This window comes from Zosterops lateralis (assembly GCF_965231275.1).
Source record: "Zosterops lateralis genome assembly, chromosome: 5".
NCBI classification, from domain to species: Eukaryota; Metazoa; Chordata; class Aves; order Passeriformes; family Zosteropidae; genus Zosterops; species Zosterops lateralis.
This window is the reverse complement of record NC_139766.1, coordinates 47,431,583-47,451,943: the sequence shown is the minus strand read 5'-3', so window position 1 is coordinate 47,451,943 and position 20,361 is coordinate 47,431,583. Positions and strand designations below refer to the sequence as shown.

The following is a 20,361-nucleotide window of genomic DNA, read 5'->3' as shown; positions in this document are numbered from 1 at the left end:
TTAACTTAGAGTGTTTAAGATCTGAACAACTGAGAAGCAACACTGGAAAAAATTTCCAAAGATCAACTAGACTGCTACTGTAAAGTAAGGGCAAAAGTTATTGATACCACTCCTGACAGATATCTACAAGTCTGCTCTTGAAGATATCTTATGACAGAGATGCTATATCCATCAAATAAAATCAGTTCCAGTACTACAGTGGAACTGCCTTCAGCAGAAAGAATGAGAAATAATCACACCACTTAGTTTCCTCTTTTTTTAGTTCTTTTTTAAGTCTTTGAAAGCTTTTTTCTCCCCTCACTTGTATCCATTCTAATCTAAACCACTCCAGAAGGTCCCTTTCTATCTACAGGCTTTCTTCTGATGGCTGTGGTAGCTGTGCTTGGACTCTCCTTGTTGGAGCCATGTTTGCATTAAAATGCTTCCCAGAATGGGACAAAATTCTGCAAATGATACATTACTGAGAGAAAGAACCATCACACACAGATTTTGATATACATGCATGCTGTCTGTCATTTCTCAGAACAGCAGAACATTTAACTTACACATATATTGGGATTGACTACAAACCCCAGAAATTTGCAAGTGACAATTAGAGATTTAAGTGCTAATCTAAATTCTCAAACCCAAAAATGAAGAAAAAAAGGGCTATAAGCATACATGCACAGACAGGAGCGTGCCAGTATAGTTGTATGGTTGCACAGGCAAATAAGTAGCTAAGCACCTAACACCTCATATATATGTAATACCTACCCTATTAACACATCCTGCCAACAGCAATATACATCTCTTTGGGGAACTTGCACCTTCATCCTAGAAATTGCAGCCCAATCATTTTAATGGAAAACAAGAAAGCAACTTAGAAATGTCTCACTTTATTAACCAAGGCTTTCTTTCCTGCCTACACATCCTTACATCTCAACAGCCATCTCTACATGCAAAGAATACCCCTAGAAACCAAATAAAAGTGCAAATGGCTTGTTCTGCCTCCTGGTTCATGAGAAGAACTACCTCAAAAGTGTTATTACTCAAAGTGATTCCTGGTGGGAGGCAGGAAGAAGGGAATGACATCAAATACAGCTTTGTTTTCCACTTGTTAGCATAAGCTGCAACACTGCCAAGTAGAGGGAAAATAAACCTTCTCTCACCAGCAACCAAAACACATGTATGGAAGACAAAGAATTCACTTTCTCAAGATCATTTTTTTTTCCATATATCTTAACTACACTGGCTTAAGCAAACATCTTTTCTAATTCAAAATTAGGGTCAATCGAACAAGTAATGCCACAGAACCTGTAGTAGCACAGGTCTACCAAGAAGAACAAGGCACAGAATTATTTTAAGTTGGTAAATGCAATAGGACTATAACGGGTTTAGACTAAGTGCAGTGTTCTGTAAATCCATCCCAGTAACAACCCAGAACAGGTACACTGTGCAAAGCAGATTTGTAAACCATGAAAATTAAGTATTTCGGTATGGGTAGGACTCCATCACCAACCACTAAATCCACAGTGCCTTAACACTGGATTCATCAGACCAATAAATAGAGGCCAGTATTTTTCAATGACTGCAGTATATTCCAAGAACCCTGTAAATTACTTCACCATATGAAGCACTGAAACTTTATCAAGTTCTCATTCAAGTAGAATTAAAATATTTCTACCAAATCAAGTAATAAGAAATCACGTCTCCAAAGAAAAATCACTTTTGATTCCATAATAATGGAAATAGGATAAAATTTTATGAAGTTAGCTGCAAGGAACAGTTTTTCCTTGCAATTTAAGAGGACACACTTGGGTAAGAAGGTCAATAACTCCTGTAAAAAGGCCAGAAGAAAACAGTTATAAAACTCTGAGCATTCTATGCCTTCAGTCCCTTGACATCCTGTAAGACCACAAGCATCTAGGAATGCTGTACAGCACTGGGGGATGCTTTTTTGCCTATAGCCAATCTCCTGTTTCACTCAGCCATTTATCAATTTTTTAATGAAAAGTTTTCTAGTAAAAATGGGGGCTTTTTTGGTTTTGGTTTGTTTAAGTTTTTCTAAAAGTTTCATGTCAAGAGAGGTATTTGCTCATGGACAAATTTTCTGTGGTTTTCAATCACCTTTCTTGGCAAGTAAGGTTCTAAGATTTTTCAAGTTCCAAACTTTTTATGAGTTCTGTAACTTCCAAAGGTGTAAGAATTTTCCTAGTTCTTCTTCAGTTTAAAAAAATTTCTGCTGATTGTGTGTTCAGTGCTATTTTTTTTTTTAATCTGGTTTATCCATAATACGCAATCATATATCCTTATCCAAATTCCAAGGTTTTTAACAATAATCACTGAAAAATACACTAAATATGAGATGTTAGAAAGAAAATTTACCTATAAACATTTTTAACTACACTTTGTTACTATATTTCATCCCTTGGGAAAACTTTTTTAATAATTATTTTCATTAAATGTGTTCAGCTCTTGAAAACCAAGCAAACCAGTAAGATTTGTATTTACTCTTATTCCTGATGCACATATTGAATGGGCAAGTAAAAGTGGTATTAATGTGTTACCAGTAAAAAATATTGTTATTGACCCCAATAACAGATATTCCACTTGTGCTAAAGAAAAAAAAAGTCATACTACCTTGCAGGTCACATCAGCATAAAATACTACTGACTTCCATCTCACTGTTTTAAAACTGCTCTCAATTGACAGTAGAGTAAGTCATCAATTCCTTCTCCCCACAGTTAAACCACGAAGCACTTTTGGACTCTGGAAAGACCAATGTCATAACATCACATTTTGTACACAATTAAAAAGCAATTGAAAGGTAATATATAATGGATGCAAATAAATATGAGCTGCCTGCTGCTGGTCAGTCCATCAGTAGTTGTATTTTGCAGCACATTTAGGAAAATTAATTTATGTCCCTTCTTTGCTAATCAAAGAGCATGTAATTAACTTTCTCTGTGGAAAAAAATATGTCATTTTATTCAGTTCAATCATTTGACAGAACAATTTTTTAAAAAATTGTATTTTACCAAAACACAAATGTCTGGGATTTGGAAACCCTAGTTCTAGCCTTCCTTCTGGACTGCATTTCAGAAAGAAAATGGGAGCCAGCTACTTAGAAGGTATATATATACATATATATATATGTCTTTATATATTTGTTGTTTTATTAAGAACCTTATTTCACATCACAAAAGAGCAGTCATTCTCTCAACAAAGCAGCTGAAAGTAAAGCAGCAAAAAGCAAATGCCCCCCTTGCTGTGCCTATGGAAAGTGTATGCTCATATCATGAAGCAGTCCTGCAACCTCTCTCGGTGTGGACACAAGTGCTGCTGCTGCTATGGTATAATCTGCACAATCTCAACAGGTGGAGAAAACCTACAGATTCGCTACAGCACTTGTAGCTTTGCTGGGTGGAATATCTGATTCTTTACAGTGGGTAGCTGTTATTTTGTTATAGCTCCCCTGACACATTACAAAAGGAAAAAGAAACTAGGCATATAACTAAATTTTCATTTGGCCTAATCTTTCCAAATCCTAATTTGTGACTGTTTTGTAGTACACATTGAGAGAAAAGGAGACCGATACAGCTAAGGCTGGATATATTTTGGAAATTCATCATTCACGACAGGGGCTCCATGAACCTCTCCTCTCAGGTCACCACAGATTCCTTGCAGACTTCAAACTGATGGCTCCATGTCACCAAAGCTCTGTTTGAGCCACTTTTACTCAGCAATTTCACAGGGTTTAGACTGAGCTGACAAATCACAGACTACCAAAAAGATTAGTGTGTCTGAACACAGTGCAATACAGAGGTTTGAGTGTCCCTCTGTGCCATCTTTTTCAGGTCCCCAAGCCATCTCTCTTTTTGACTGCCTTCAATGGCCCTTAAACCATGTTGCTGGAGATGATTATTTGAAGGAATATCTGTCTTCACTTGAAAGATGGCATCCTTTAGAACCTGCAACGATTTTATGAAAGGGTCAGAAAAATTTTGGCTGCATTAGTCCCTATCCAAGTGCTATTATTCGTAACTGCCTAAGTTAAACAATTGCAGTTCATCTCAAAGCATGATTAATAGCAACATAGTAGTATCATACCCACCCCTCTTTTTCTGTTAAGTCCCACATTTTACAAGAAAAACATAGAAGATGAAGCATATTTAATGAATGCAAATTAACATGAACTGGCTGCTGCTCCTCAGTACATCAGTAATTAGTTGCATTTTGCAGTGTTTTTAGGAAAATGACTCATGTCAATAGGTGGTCACCAGGTTACTAAGACAAACACATAAATTACATGTCTGGGAAAGAAAAAACTGGGAGTACAATTAAATTTTGCGTCTAGCAAAAGAGCAACCCATTGCCAGGAGGCATCAGAGCTCAGGCCCTAGTTGCTGTCCTTTCTGCTCTGCACAAAGCAGGAAATGAAAGCGAGAGAAAGCACTTACACAGCTACATGACCAAGCAAGGAGGGGTGATAACAGCTTTTGAAGTTATTCAAGTCCATCTGCGTGCCTTTAGAACCTCAACATTAAATTCTACTACAGACCACTGGTCTTGACAATCTAATGTGTTTCAACAGAGATAACACGGAGCATAAATAGTACCTATGGGTTTCAAGGAACACTGCTTTCACCACAGAAGACAGCACATGCACTATTTTCATGCTTCTGCCTGTGTAGTCTTGCTGCCAGACCTGAAGAGGGTGATGCAGAATTGGAGTTACAATCAGTGCCTTGCTTAGAAAATACCTTACTGCTAGTTCCCAATAGCCTTCATCTTCCCCTAAATCCCTTGTCAGCACCACACAGCGTGTTAGCACCCTCTGTCAGGAAAACATCCCGACTATGTACTCTCCCTGCTCACCACTTTCCAGAAGTTGAGGATATGCTTGACTATATGGATCATCTAGGAGACACTCTAAAAATAAGGGGCACTTACCCACCTTGTGTCACTGTTTAAGTCCCCAGGTGATCTGTCCCTCAACCCACTAAATCTGGACATCTTAGATGAGGATGCATCTTAGATGTGCTTCAGACATGACACCCCATAGACATGTCCCTTTTTATTCCTTCTTGACAGGACTTGCATTTGCTACGTTTTGAGGTGCCCTTTCAGCAGATTACACTTCAACATATCCTGCTGTCATCCACTGCTCAGACTGACTGAGCAGTAAGCACTGAGATAACCTCTAGAACACCAAAATCCACCCTAAGCTAACTTCTTCCAGATGTTGCAGAGAAGACCTATATGGAAAAATATTAGAAGATTTTTTCACTATTTTTTCTCTTCAGACTGTGTCAGTCCTTAACCCTTCTTCATTATCCCTATAAACAAACCAGGCACCTCACTTATCACGGCGCATTCCTCCTCATTTATCTCAGTCTTTGACAACTGGATTTTCTTCCAAGTATGGGTGTTTCTTTAACAACACAGACTGAGGTATTCTCTGCTACCACACTACTGAAGCGCACTGAAGATAACTTCAACAGCTTGGCTGAGCATGGATCTCTTTCCAGAAGAAAAGCTCACAGACATTGGAATCAGGCACAGCCAACAGGAGAGGACTACAGAGATGTTGTTCACCACTCCAGGGATACATGCAAAGTGCAGGAGAGGTTGGAGAGTAACCCTGCAGAAAGAGATCTGAGAGACTGAGAAGGACTCAACAGAAGGACACCAGACTATCTGAGTGACAACACGACACTGACAGGATACTGAAAGGTCTCAAGGGTAAGCTTTAGAAGGAGCTGCTGATGTCACTTAGGATTGTTTGGCTTAAAAAAAGGGAACATTCGTGTTAAGCAAATAATGACTTTTCAAGCCTAGAATCAGCAAAGTGGAGAAGGGGAGATCTAGTTCACTGAGATAAAAGAACTGACTGCCTTGAACAGAGGGATCACCTCTTGTCCAAGAACAAAAATCAATTTGAGTAGAAACACACATGCATATGCAGACTTCAGTGATGTTGGCAGGGAAACTAAAATGAAGGTCCAGCTGTATATATCTTTCTTTCCTATCCCTCAGAACTGATGTTCTGAACACCTCTGTACAATTTTTAGTAGCCCTAGCTAATCACTTTAAACAAAGAACAAAGCCTCAGAACAACACCCATCGGTCTGTGAACTATGAATTAAGATGCGAGAATACATAATTTCTCCATGAAGACAAGTAAATTTAATAATTTTTACTGTTCAGATTGTCCTCAAGTGCAGCCAGAACTCTTAGAGTATTGCAAAAGTAGTTCAGAACTCCTAGAAATAGATACAGACATAATGTTCTTGCTCACAGACTAAAAAGACTAAACAATAAACTAAACGGCAAATGAACAAAAAATAGTATTTGTACCATGGAAAAGAAGTACATATCAAAGCTAAAGCAGATGGTAATGGCTGCATGCATAAACAGGCATTTCCAAAGATCCAAAGGGGGTAAAAAAAGAAAAAAAGCAACACTGAGGTCACATTTTGCTCCCAAATTCCAGAATAACAACTGATTTCAGTTAAAAGCTTTGGGATTATTAATGTGACTAAAGTAATGTACATCCCCATATCAGGTCTGCTTATTGCCAGAGTTTTAGTTAAAAGTGTTTTTTCACCTACCTTCAGCTAAAAGTAAAATACTGTTTGGATATCAGTAATTGTGGTAGCAGGAATAGCTACTTCTATGCATAGGTGATTTGAGCTAACATTGCCCACCTGTTCAATTGAAAAGAATCTTCAGGACAGGTTGCTTTTAAAACATAAACATACTCTAAGAAAGTTCCCAAAAGGTTTTTACAAGTTTATGTTTTACAACTATGTTCACTTGATGACTCCAGCTGATTATGCTCTGTAGTACGGATCAAAATGGAGCAGAGAGCTGATTACAAAAATTAGAAAGCTGAGGCAAGGAATGGATTGGAAACAAATAAACCTCCACTCCTCTGGACAGTAACTTTATTCAAAATTATGAATACTTTGTCATTTACACACTTTTGTTAATATATTTGCATCCATCATATTTTACGATGCAATTTTAGATGCAAGAACTCTCAAATTTGAAGCGTTTTATCCCACTCTAACAGTCCTTTACAGGAATATAGTCACAATACAGAACTGTTACTTAGCGGTCCCTGCTCTAATTCACTAAGCACAATATTTCCTCTAAGGTGCATTCCTTTAAACCCACTGTGAGACAGCTTTTTTCCAGAGTGTTCCAGTTGTTATACTACACATTCAAAACAGATCAATTACTTATCCTAAAGTGGACTTTAATTGTTTGAAATATATCAAAATACCACCTTGTAGTAGCAAAACAATTTTAAGAGATTAAAATAAAAAAGTGAAGATTTCAGTCTGGCTCCATTTCTCTCTTATTGTTGGTGGTTCAGTTTTCAAGGCTCTAACTCACTTAACTGGCCACTGTAATGACCTATGTGCGCCCTCTAAATTGAATATGATAAAAAAAAAAGGTCCTCCTACCATACATCAGGACATGTCTCAGCCTGGAATTCAAACTAAGGAATTACGCAAAGCTGCCCTAAAGTGAAATCCACAACAGTCAGACTTAAATACTAATCTCTCTTAAGATTACTCTCCCTACACTAAAGAAATACAGTGCACTTATATGCTTGCTGCATTGGAAAAGCACTTCATCTTCACACAGAGAAGCCCTTCCAGACTTCTACAAACATGGCTGTCATTGTTACAAAGACACCAACTCTAAGTAAGTATTGACAATGGCTGTCTAAGCACTGGGTCATTCCAAACTGATGCCATACTGCTGCATTTTTCAGTCTCTCAGATGAATACTGATTCATCAGTATTCTGTGTGCCTACTCATAGGAAACATATTCAAGATAATCCTCACTGAACAGAGATGTCTTCATAAGCACACACAGATATAGCTACAGCAAACACCACGATCCATTTCTGTGATAGCACTGCACTTGTAAGCACCAACTAAAGCCATTCCCTGAGCTGTGTGTTATCAGCTGACGCAAACAACCATTGAGCATCCACCAGGACAGAGAACAAATAAAAGCTAAATTCAAGCTCACCACTGCTGAAAGGACCACCTTAACAATGACCCCACTTTGGTCTGCACTTGAGTCTGTGTGCACAGAGCACATTTTCTGGTAGAAAAATCAAGTAAGGAGCCAGAAAGTATTTTTACTGAGAAGGTTATCCTGTCTGAAAGGTGAAGGATATGAAATATATAGTACATTAATCACTTCTATGTCAAGCTGAAGAGATAGCTCTCAACATGTCTCCCTTCAACTGGCAGTAACCAGTAGAACAGCAGTGGCACTGAAAACTTTGAAGGAGCATTTGATAAAAAACACCAGAAGAGTTGACAGCACAGAGATTCTCCAGCCAACACCAAACAGTATTTGTTACAGCGATGCCATTGGGCATCATCTGGATGTAAGTTCTGTGACTGGAGAAGAAAATATTAATACAGAGGCTATGGAGTTTATCCTTTTAATCCCCTGTGGCCATACCCCTATGCTCAGGTATCAAGGCTTCCTCTAAGATCAAGGGAATCGGAAGGAGCTTACTCAGAGACTGAGGGCACAGGGTGGGGAGGAAGAGAAGTGCCTTCAAGCAGCTGGTTCTCATATTCCTAAGAGATTATTAGAGGTTCCAGCTGAAGGAAATACCTCCTCAACTTAAGATGTATACACATTGACTTCCAGCACTACAGTCCTCTGTGAGGACCCTACCATCACCCAGCTGAGGCACTGATACATAAGAAACCCCACATCATTTCCTGGCAATATAACTAGTACAGCCAGCACAAGCAAGACCTTCGTAGCCAACTATGACCTTAACTATAAACATCTTTTTAGAGAGTTCAGTTAGCATCTTGTAACTTGAGGGGCACTGTTTTGCTTTCAGATACACAAATTTGTCACTGCTGCAATGGCAGCCACATCTGATAAGATATTTTGGTGTACAATTTTCAACACTATTTCCTGTTTTCAAAATTTCTTGTGTGTTCATCAAACACAAGCCCCACTCCTCCCCACGTCCAATTTTATAATGACCTTTTAAATAGCAGTTTTCCAGCATAACCTTAAGCACAGCATGCTGAGAGAGAGACTATGCTTACTGAAGAAAGCTAATTCATAAGCTAAATAGTATATCCTTGTGGTATGATTTTTTTTTCTGTGCTTTTATATTCAGAGAAGGAATACTGAAAACACTCAAATGGAGGAAAATAAATCGGGGGTGTTCTTAGGGTGGCATAAACTGAAAATGGTGGAACAGCAAAGGTCTTAAAATACAGTTTTAAGTCTTATTTTTTCTACAGTCTTTCTTCTATTATATTTACCGCTTTTACTTTACAGACTCTTACTCCTAAGAGTACTAAAACTATTTAAAAGTGTAGAAAGTGCCAAGTTCATGGATAAAACAACAAAAGAACAAAACAAACAAACAAACAAACAAACAAAAAAATAAAAGGAGATGAGAAAAACACTTGGCTCTCACAAGTCTTTGCTGATCAGAGGATGCACATCCCACATATCAAAGAGAGTGAAGCTGTGCCTGGCATGAGCCTGTTATTTCAGTCACTGGAAAACAGTGGATCAGCCATCTGGTTTTATGCTGGTTTTCCTTGCTAAGGTGAGCCATGCTGTACACTGTGACACCGTGACCTGGCAAGCAGCCCACTGTGTGTCCAGGATAAAGCAGAGTGTGACAAACTACCAAAACAATCATACTGCTAAACATATACACTGATATACAGTCCTGTGTACTGCATTAAAAAGAGGTATTTGTTGTCCTGACAAGGTTCAAAGAGGAAGATCATCTGACACGCTTCTCTTCAATACTTCCTCAGCTGAGCTTGTAAAAGAGCCACAGAAGCAGAGGGGAACCTACTTAGAGAGACTCATTAAGAGTCCATCATTATTCCATATACAGTCGTCTTTACAGCCTCCCCAAGAACCTGTTATTATGGGATCCACTCTCCTCTGTAATCCCAATCAAAGTATATCAGCAAAGGTAAACATCTATGAAAAAAGTTTGCAAGTCATATTCCCAAAACCCCAAATTTTAATTCCTAAGCACCTAAAAAGACCTTGCTCAATATATTAATTACGAGATTAAATTCACGCATAAGGACACTAAAATAATTCTAATGCCTAACTAACCTAAACTGAACTAAAGGCACTGATTTTAATAGACCTTCATCTATGACCTTATGAAATAAAATCTATACTTTCATCATATTTGTCAACTGCCTGACCAATTTTAAAGACAGTGCAGGGTAAAACGTTATTGCCTAAAATCTGCACTGCTTCTTGGTTGAGCATGTCTAACCAGAAGTCACTGAAATAATTGTACTAATTTTCAGAAGATTCTAAAATAAAAAGTAATATCCCAGTTTTATCACCTCTGGATTTCTTACAGTGGATTTCTTCATTCCATTTATTGTTTCTTTGCCTTAAAAATGGCTGTCTTCCTATTTTTGGTAATTATAAGAACATGTATTTCTAGCTAGCAAAAAAAAAAAAAAAAAGATAGTGTGTAATAGCTTCATAATTCTTCAAAAAGTTTAAAAGGCATCATCACATCTGTTTCAAAGCTTCCTCAGCACAAGAAAAAACAGTTACATACAAACATGCATGCAAAACTCACAACTACACATAAATAAAAACTTCTATAAACACACATCTACACATATAAACAAGAAACAATTTTAGTACAACTCCAACACTGCAAAAAAACCCCAAAAAAACAGGGGAGGATAAAATAAGTTTTATAGTGTACATCACAGACAAGACTGTCTTCTAACATATTCTGATAGCTGTTTAAAGGAGAGCACAATGATCAGGTTTTCCTCATCAACACAACAGATGGACCAAGTGGTTTGCTTCACAAATGAGGAAACTGTAGTCTGCCTGCTAAAAACTAGGTAATCTATGGAAATATTTCAATAGTAGATTATTTTATCTGAGGCACACCTATGCAGTAGCAATTTCTTGCACTATATGTTCACCTATTTACAGAGCAGCACTTATTTTTAGCTAAGGAGACTATTTACATGAGGCTGCAGCACTTAATCACAAAATTAAGGCAGATCAAACAACTCGTTGAGCTGTGAATGACTATCCACTTGAGTTGTGAACCACCTGGAAGGAAACACTTGGCAATGATGGCCTAAATACTTTCCCTTCAGAGGCCAAGAGCATGCATCAGATGATCTCCTGGAGTATCAACCTCACCAGCACTTCTAAAGTTGCTCAAGTCTACAAGGAAGGAAAAAAAAAAAAAAAAAAAAAAAGGCAGTATTTACATGAAAGATATATAAAAAACTTGCACTTTTAAGCTGGACGTTCCGTTCTGGAAATTTGTCCTGACATTTATTTTGATTAAGTTCTCACAAACAGCTGGCTCTGCTTAATTTAATCGCATTAAAAGTCCCAAGCAGATGAATTTAAGCAGGCCCTGTTCTACTGTAAGTCTAATCTGTAAAAACATGAGAGTCCACAAGTTTCCAAACGAGCCTTCAGCATCATGTTCACTGGTGTATGTGTATCTTCTAACACCAAGCTGCAGCTTTTAGTTGTATTGAGTGAAAACTGTTTTTCTCAGCCTGTGTTATTCTATGCCTTCTTACTTCTTATTTGTAGTTTTAAGTAAGCAGACAGATTTCCCTTTTTGTGGCTGACTTAGGAAATCAACTGAAATGATGAAGGGGAAAGGTGCTGTGTCAAACAACCTTCCCTGGAGAGATTAGTTAGCAACATGACTCAAGGCCTCTGTTGCAGCAGCCCTCTTATTAGAGGGTAAAAATTGAGCTGAGACACAGAGTTCTTGTTAAACATAGCATAAAAAGGGTCCTGGTCTATTCCTCTTCACAGGTTAGTCATCTTAACTCAAACCATTCACTGACTGACTGCAGCAAGCTCCTACTGTAGGTTTCCCTTGCAGCCTCTGACTGCTGGTTATTTCCTGCTAAACTACGACTGCAGGTATTGGTTTGCAGACTCTGACTGCAGCTTTTACCCAGCTAGACTGTGACTGCAGGTTCCACCAACAGGCTCTTACTGCAGACCCAGACTGACCTCACAGCAGGGATTCTCTCTCCCCAGGATGTTGCTTCATGATTCTCTCCTTCATACTCCCCAGGGTTCCTCCTCCATGATGATCCTGCCCTTACCAGCTAACCTCCCCTTTTATCTCACTCATCCTTATTAGACATAGCTGTTACTCATCAGGGGTGAGGCTGTATTGGGTAATTAACAGAGCTGTTATTTATCAGGGGCAAAGTCACCTGTATTCCCTTCTCCTACAGTCTGTGCATTAAAGTGTGATGGGTGATTTCACAGGGTTGATAGATAACTTGAACATATTAGTTACATGATTCTCTCTGGTAACCTAAAAGGCCCTATGAAAACAAGTTCTGTCAGTCATGCTGTTTTCAGATTTAGCTGGTTTTTCACTGTGCTAAGTATACACAAAATAGGCAGGTAAGTTGCAGCCAGTAAATTTAGAAGGGAGTGAGAAAGAAGATGAGCGCTATAATGCAGGTTTATCAGTGCTGTTCTGGCAGTACATTTCCAAAAACTCACTAACTTCTAAAGAAAGGAATAGGGCATAAGTACAGCTAAACAGAACACAGTTAAATAAGCTTTAGAGACCCTTTAAGGAAACAGATGCATATATTTCCCAGTTTAAGAAAGACAACAAGAAAAGCCAAAACCCAATCACAGACACTACAAGTATTATTCCAGAAGTGGGTTTAACAGCCACTTCTCCCACTGCAACACCCACAGTACTTGAACTGCTTTGACACTTCAGCAGTTTGAGATGGACCAGTGCCACAAAAAAAGGAAGTATAAGAACATATATAATATTATCCTCATATAAAAGCGGTTAATGCAGATAATCAAGCCTTCCTCCTAACACACCTTGTTTGACATAACTGCACAAGTTTGAATTTATTCTACTCAAGAAACAGAAAAACCTTTCATAAATAACACTTTTGCAGTCAAATCACCTTTGCTGCAGCACCACTGAGATCAATAATATTACAAAAGAGAGAAATCTGGTGCAGTCCGCTGTCAATCAGTTCTCTTCTGAGCCACATTATGTTTCATTCATCACGCTGCACACCCTACTTTCTTGCCCAGAGGGAAGGGAATTAAAAGGTCACCCCTTAGCCAACAAAATATATATTTAGCTATTTTGTGGGAAGGAAACAGTATCTTTAAGCAGTCATCCAAAGAAGACGGACTACCCAGAAGGTGGTATGCTGCTGCACATCAATAAACATCTTGATCTAGGAACTGAAATGAAAAATATCAAACCACTGAAGGTATGAAAGGAGGACTCAGAGACCTGTCAGAAAAATTACAAAATTAGAGCTGAGCACTGCATTCAGCAAATAGATGATAGAGAGATGGCAGAAATAAGTAGTGCTGGGAGCTAGGTTCAGATAGCACACTCTGAAATTTTCAGTAACATGAAAAAAAAAAAATCACTTCAGATACTTTTTATATCTATCTGCATTTTCTCTTAGGTCTCGCTACTGGTATACACGTCAGTCAGCTCCTCTTTTCTTTCTTTACCTCTTCAGTCTTTCCAGGATTGCTTCACTGTAAGCATAATAATAATAATAAAAAGAGTAATATCCTGCTGATAACTACTTCGTGATTCTTTTAATCCCAAAACTTGCTTTCTCCTCCATTCTTTCAGCCTCACTAATTGAAATGCTCCAGGGAACAGTCCTTGTGGAAATAAGAAAGAGCACCTAAATTGTACTTGCATTGCATGTCAAAACAAACATTAGATGCTTAATACAACAAAAATAGCACTGGGATTCTAAGAAAATACACTGATTTTTGCCATCCATGCTGCTATCAAAATACATATAGCAGATTCATCATCTCACTGAAGAACTGTAGCTGTAGAACACAGTTTTTGCACTAGAACTACTGTAACTAACCAAGAAAAATGATCAGTTGGTATTCTATATTCCTAAAAAAAAAAAAAAAAAAAAAAAAAAACCAAAAAAAACCACCCACCACCAAACCCTTGGCTTACAGCATTTCATCCTGAATGAACAGGTTTATATGCATGCAACTACATTGAAACAAACTTGATGGCAGCAAACTGAATAGTGAAATTGGTGGTACTTCAAATGCCAAACCATAAAGCCCTCTAGGACTAGAACAGAGAATCAAGATGACATGATTACAAAAACAGCACACAATAGCTGGCTAAGAAAGAATGATCAGTGTGTCTGTGCCTGGAAAGAGTTTGAAGCTACAGAAAGGGAAAGAGTCTGTGAAGGCCCTGAAGTCACAAGAGCAAGAAAAATATGTATTTGCTGATGGGAAATATATACAAGAGAAAACATTACCTGTGGCACCAAAGAAAAACAAAATCAAATTTGCAGTCAACTTTCACAGGTATCCAACACAGTAGTTCAGCTAATGTTCTGGGGAGGAAAAAAAAACCCCAAAACTAATCTCAAAACCTACAGACTCATAACTTTACATGCAAGTTACAGTGAACATTCATACACAGTGTGTTGTATAGCTATACAGTTAAAAGACATCTCTTATGTAACTTACACTTTGTCAATGCAGAATTAAAGAAATGTGTTCCTTTAAGGAATAAATTCACTATAAAGGTCTTCCTAAAAAGAAAAGAAGGGGAAAAAAAATGTAACTGCTTCCCAGAACTGGTCCCTGGTCAAAAGGGACACATAGAACTGTACATAATCACCTGCCAGCCTTCCTGTTGAAAAAGCTTCAACTTCTTATACTACTAGGTTTGATTCCTACTCCTGCCAACATTATCTGACTCCAGGAGCAGGTTCTGAGGACCACCTACATAATGAGACATCATGGCACAGAACTGCAACTGTCAGAACTTGACCCTTACAACATATAAAGGATCAGATCACTAAAACATATAAGCATATGTACATTTTCTTTGAGGTCAACAGGTACATTCACACATGAATGATTTTGGGACAAGGGAAATCTGAAAGAATCTTTAAAAAAAAAATCTTTAAATTCTATTGAATGCGGAGTATCCCAGTGCTTTCTGTATGTGTTACACTTTCCATAACTGTGTAATTCTTGGCACTTAGTAAGAAGTACCCAGCATGGTGCTGGCCTGTTCCTCCTAAGAGTTGATTATGCTCCCACAGCCACTTAGAGGAAGATTTAGAAGTATGAAATAAATATCTATATACCTACATTTTCTCTTCATCTTTTAAAGCAGAAAAACATCAACTTAAAATAAAAAATACACTTGGCAAATGAAAATTAATTTATTATGTTTAAAATAATTTTAGCCACTCAATTTGCCTCCAGTCCTATGTGCAAAAGGCCAACTACCAGCAGTGACTGCAGCACCAGCTAAAATCACAAGATTTACGCTGGCACTCTTATTAGAGCTGAGGTAATTTAAGAGGAATGTCAGCACAAATTTACTTTTCAAACTTTATTACTCTGCTTTAAGAAGAGAAAGAATGCCTGCTATTGTAATTTTTAAAACATTTACATGAGCTTTGATATCTGGTTTTAGTCGCACAGAGTTAAAAACCAAAACTTTAACATCACTTCACATCATCGTTTCTTTCTTCTTAAGAAAATAGAACATAAGAATAAGAAAATTAATGAAAATAATATTTGTAAAGAGAAATGTGATCACTCTTCACAGCAGACAAAATTCAAGGCTACTGTTGAATTAAAGGGAGGTATATGTAGCCTGCTCTGCAAGCTGTGAGCTTGTGAATCTGGCTTCCCTAGGTACCTGAGACATTGAAACCTGCTTCCCTTTGAATGTGCAGATTCCTACCATAGAGAGGCAAAAGGATGAAAATCTCAAGCTAATCACATCTATGCCAGTTGCATAACTTTAGTCCTGAACCAGAGGCCATATTCTCACCCTCCTGTCTGCAGATTGAATTTTCTTCTCTTCTTTTGGTAGAGAACAATGTAACCTACTTTTAAATAATCTTTATTCCTCTTTAAAGAGAAAAAATGATGGAAACTGTCCTGGTGGCCATTCAGTAGTGACCTCTTCTCACAGCATAGAGACCTTTCAAATATCATCTCTGTACCAAGAAGGGCTTCCAAAGTCATCTCTAATAGACATGTATTTTATTATTTCAGAAACACAGGAAAAAAAATTAAGAAGTTGAGCAGAATACAGAAGGGAACCAAAAGAGAACCATGTGGGAAACAGGCAATGTACTCCTTGGCTTTACAAATAGCAGGCAATAGAAAAACCACTGATGGACCATAATACTTTTCCTGTTAAACCAAATACCTTTCTGAACATAACTACTTGTAATAGCAGCATTAAGGATTAATGCAAAAGCCCATCCTGTGCATTCAAAAAGGAATTCTAACAGAGGGAACAACAATTTATTTGGTCTATCTGCCTAAAACCTGCAGTTAGGAAGGCACTGTCCTCAGGTGCTGGTGCCACTCAGCCCCTGCTCTCTCAGACAAGGCTCCCAAGATGATGCCATTTTGGGGGAGGCACCTGTCCATTGGCAACAAGCATGAGAGCATCAACTGCAAAACGAGGCTACCACATGGCAACATCTTTCAGTCACTACAAAACTTGCTTCCAAATTGAAACAGCTACCAAGAGGTGAAAAGCTCTGTATCACATTTCTAATCCCTCTTCTCTGCAGCTTTTTTTTTTTTTTCACTTTGTAATGATTCATGTAAGTTTTCCTGGTCTTATAAAATTTGCTCCCTCATATATGTTCCCTAAATCACTTTGACTTTCATGTAACATGGATTTTTACAATGCATGTGAGAAATATTCAGCTGCTCATTATCTATTTGATAACACATACTTAAGAAAAAAGGTCAGATAAAAATTGGTATAATGTGGAGCTCTAGTGGTAGTGAAGAAGTAAAGCAGCATATAACACCAACCATGAAAAAGTAGATATTGACCTTTAGTAGGAAAACAGTAAGTGAAAATATCATAACAGATGGATTTAAACAAGGAAGAAGAAAAATGGAAAGAGCTTAGCATCAAATTAAATGTAATTTCAGGCTCACAGAATGCATCACTGCAAACAACTTGATGAGTAACTCTCATTTCTGTGCATAAACTTGCATCTTTTAATTCACTGCAGTTAAGCAACAGAGAAAATAAGATCAATTTGCATATGTTAGCCCTAAAGAAAAATATATACAAATACTACTGCAGGAAACCAATGTTCCTTACCAAAACTAACTGGGAGTTGAGTAATTCTATGCAATCTTTAAAAACAATCCTAGTTCACACGCATTGCCCATCCCATGGTAGCCGTGGCAACTTCTACACCAGCAAGTAAATACTCTGTTCTCAGGTGTATCATCACAAAAACAGTGTACCAACCACTGCAGGGAGCTTTAACACTGAGATTCAGTAGTCCCTTCAGACTGATGGGTTTGGCAGGAATTGAATCCTCAACTAGAGAGCTCCTTCCTTATATATGAGTACTATCACACATCCTGCTGGCAAGCATAATCAGCTTAAGTCCTGCTGAGAGTCCATATTCCACCTGTAAAGGAGATGGTTTTTCACACAGAATGAGAGGATATGCAAATCATTGCCTGCATCGAGTGTGCCTCATCACAGAGGATGCTGGAACTCCTACATCCCCCTGTGAAACGCTGGCATTATTTTCATAACTTCTAAGATGCTAAAATGAACTTGGATATACGTTAGAAGAAGTTTTTAAAGCTAAAACAACATTGACAGTTATCAGATTATCAAAAAGGAGCACAAAGACCACAGAAACGTTTCAGCCTGAATGTAGAAACAACTGTGCAGTATTAGAAGGGCCCATTTCCAAAGTCAAGCAATATCCCTGGTTGCACAAACACACACAGTTTCGAACCTTCAGTAGGAAAAATGTGCAATTCCTTCCTAGGGAAACAGAAAAACTAGACTGAAAAAAAGCTCATGTATATATATCACTGCTAACTTGCAACAGACCCTCCACCTATTTCAATCCATGTTATAAACTGTTCAATATTTTTTCTAGGGACTTTTGCTCTACTTCCCAAGTTGAGCACACAGTGCCTTGATTCAGTACCACCTCCTTTAAAACAGAATATATTTAATCTACTAGAGTAGATCATTACCTTCTTCATAAGTGTTCTTGTTTGGCAACATCCAGCCTAAGGGATGGCTTTTATCAGCATTAATTCCAATCTAGAGCCACAGCAAAACCAAATCATTCTGGGCTTTACACCTTTTCCATCCCCTGGACCTGACTTAGGTGCATTTCAAAACCATGGAATACCAAACATCCCGGAGTTAAAGCCTCCCAGAGGACATTTCCAAGCTGTTGTCTGTTACCTGGTGGGCAGTTGCACTCCGGAGCCGCTTCTCTCGCTACTCGTATTTTTGCCAAGTGCTCGTAGGATTTCTGGGGGCGAGAGAAGCAGCATGAGGGAGGGAGGGCAACTTGGCGAGCGAGTTGGCCACGGGCAGCGCTCCCGAACTGGAATGTACCGCCCTGCCAGAGGCTGCGCGACCCGCGGTGCCTCCTGCCCCGGACCCGGCCTGAAGGGTCCCAGTGACCATCAGCCAAAAAGGGGTCCCAGTGACCATCAGCCAAGCCAAGCCCGACACCTCTGGGTCTCTCCCACCGCCACCCCAAGTCCTCGGGTCTTTCCGCCTCCCCGGCAGGCGCGGCCGGGGAGCGCAGGGACGGCGGGAAGTTCCAGATGAGGGAAGCGCCTCAGGGGCGGCGAACGGAGGGTCCCCGCCATCCCCCATCCCTCATCCCGCCCGCTTCTCCCCCGGCCCCGCCGCCCCTGGGGATGCGGGCTCGCTTATCCCGCTTCCACCTCCCATCCCAGCAGCTCGCCCCCCGCGCCCAGCATTCCCCCGTGCCCCAGGTTTTCCCCCGTGCCCGCCACCGGCCGCCCCATCCCGCACACCTGGGCGAGGAGTCGCTCCACTTTCTCCTGCATCATCGCGTTCAGCTGCTCCAAGGAAAAGCCGGGCAGCGGCGGGAGCGGGGCGGCGGCGGCGGCAGAGAAACCCCCTCGGGCGCCTTCGATGGCCGCAACCCTGGCCTGGAGGTCGCTGGTGCGCAGCCCCAGGTAGACGCAGGAGGCGGCGGCCAGCGCCGAGAGGAGCGCGGCCAGCGCGGAGCCGCCCGGCCCGGCCCAAGGGCAGCGCTTCCCCGGGCCGGGCTCACCGCTGCCATCCCGTCCTGCGGCTCCTCGGCTCTTCCCCAGCGCTCTCGCACACCCTTCAGCTGCGGCAGCTTTGATTTCCTTTCCTCCGCCCCCCATGGAGGCAATTAGTTTGCGAACAACGGTAACAAAAAAAAAATCGCAGCAACGAAGTAGGAGAAAATAAACAACAAAACGGCAAAATAATAACGATTTCAAAGGTTAAAAAAAAAAAAAAAAAATGAGCGGTGAGTAGAAGCAGAGCCGGCAGGCGGCTGGCACACTTTGAAGGCGCAGCCCGCACCGCCCGGCAGAGGGTCGCGACCCACCCCAAGGCAGGGGACAGGGGGAGGCGACGAGCCACAAGCCGGCAGCGGGGCTGGGTGCAAGGCGAGCCCCCGCGGCTCGCAGCCGCCTTTCGCAGGGAGCAGCGTGCTCTGCGAGCGCTTTGCCACTTGTCAGAGAGGTTTTCAGGCGCGGCGCGGGGCGGGAAGCGCCCCCCCGTCCGCCTGCCCTCCCCTCCTCTCCCCGCCGCCGCCGCCGGAGGACTTGTTGCTCCCGCTCCACCTGCCCGCCGGCGCCCAGCAGCCGGGGAAACCCGCAGGCTGCCCCGCATCCCCGCCCTCAGCCGCGTAATTTATTCACCTAGGCGGAGGGGCGGCCTGCGGGGGGCTCTCCTCGCGTAATGTATGCAGGACATCGGACTCACTAATGAGGAGGGCGAGGGTCGCAGGGACCCGGGGAAGGGGATGCAAGGGGCAGCTGGCAGCGCCAGGGCAGCTCAGGAGCACCGAGCAGATTTACAGTGGTTTGTGGCTGGGCTGTCATGCCCTCGGTGCGGGCATAAAGCACAGGAGGGAGCGCTCCCTTGTCCCGTTCTTTTTTTAGAGTGCGGAGAATAAACGTGTATAACTCACCGTCGCAGGCAGGCGACGCCAGGGCTCGCTTCCAAAGAAGCTGCCTGCACTAACTTCCTATTGTATGAAGGTTTAATTTTAGCCAGTTTTCTTTCTGCTTGTTTGGTTATCAAGTTGCTTCTTCACTGGGCAGTTTTTATTGTGCCTAGTTTGGTTGACTAGAAAAGGAGCATCAACATCCAAAGAACTGCAGGTGTGGCCTGATGCTTGGGAAGCTTGGTGGTTTCTGGTCCTTACTCCTCTGCCTCTTACTGCCCAAATGCTGCATTGACCTGCTGTAGTTTAGTTCTCACCTTAGCA

General features: G+C 40.6%; 1 protein-coding gene across 2 annotated transcripts in view; it reads right to left on the bottom strand.

Annotated features, from left to right (window-relative positions):
• Window positions 1-19,760, bottom strand: part of COL25A1 (collagen type XXV alpha 1 chain) — a 294,554-nt gene extending 274,794 nt beyond the window's left edge. For both annotated transcript variants that reach the window (XM_083861172.1, XM_083861173.1), the window contains exons 1-2: window positions 18,905-19,760; window positions 18,318-18,387 (exon numbers count right to left, since the gene is read on the bottom strand). In XM_083861172.1, coding sequence (XP_083717298.1) covers window positions 18,318-18,387; window positions 18,905-19,264 — 430 coding nt within the window. In that variant the 5' untranslated portion in view covers window positions 19,265-19,760. The remainder of the gene's footprint in view (window positions 1-18,317; window positions 18,388-18,904) is intronic.
• Window positions 19,761-20,361: the final 601 nt, after the last annotated feature.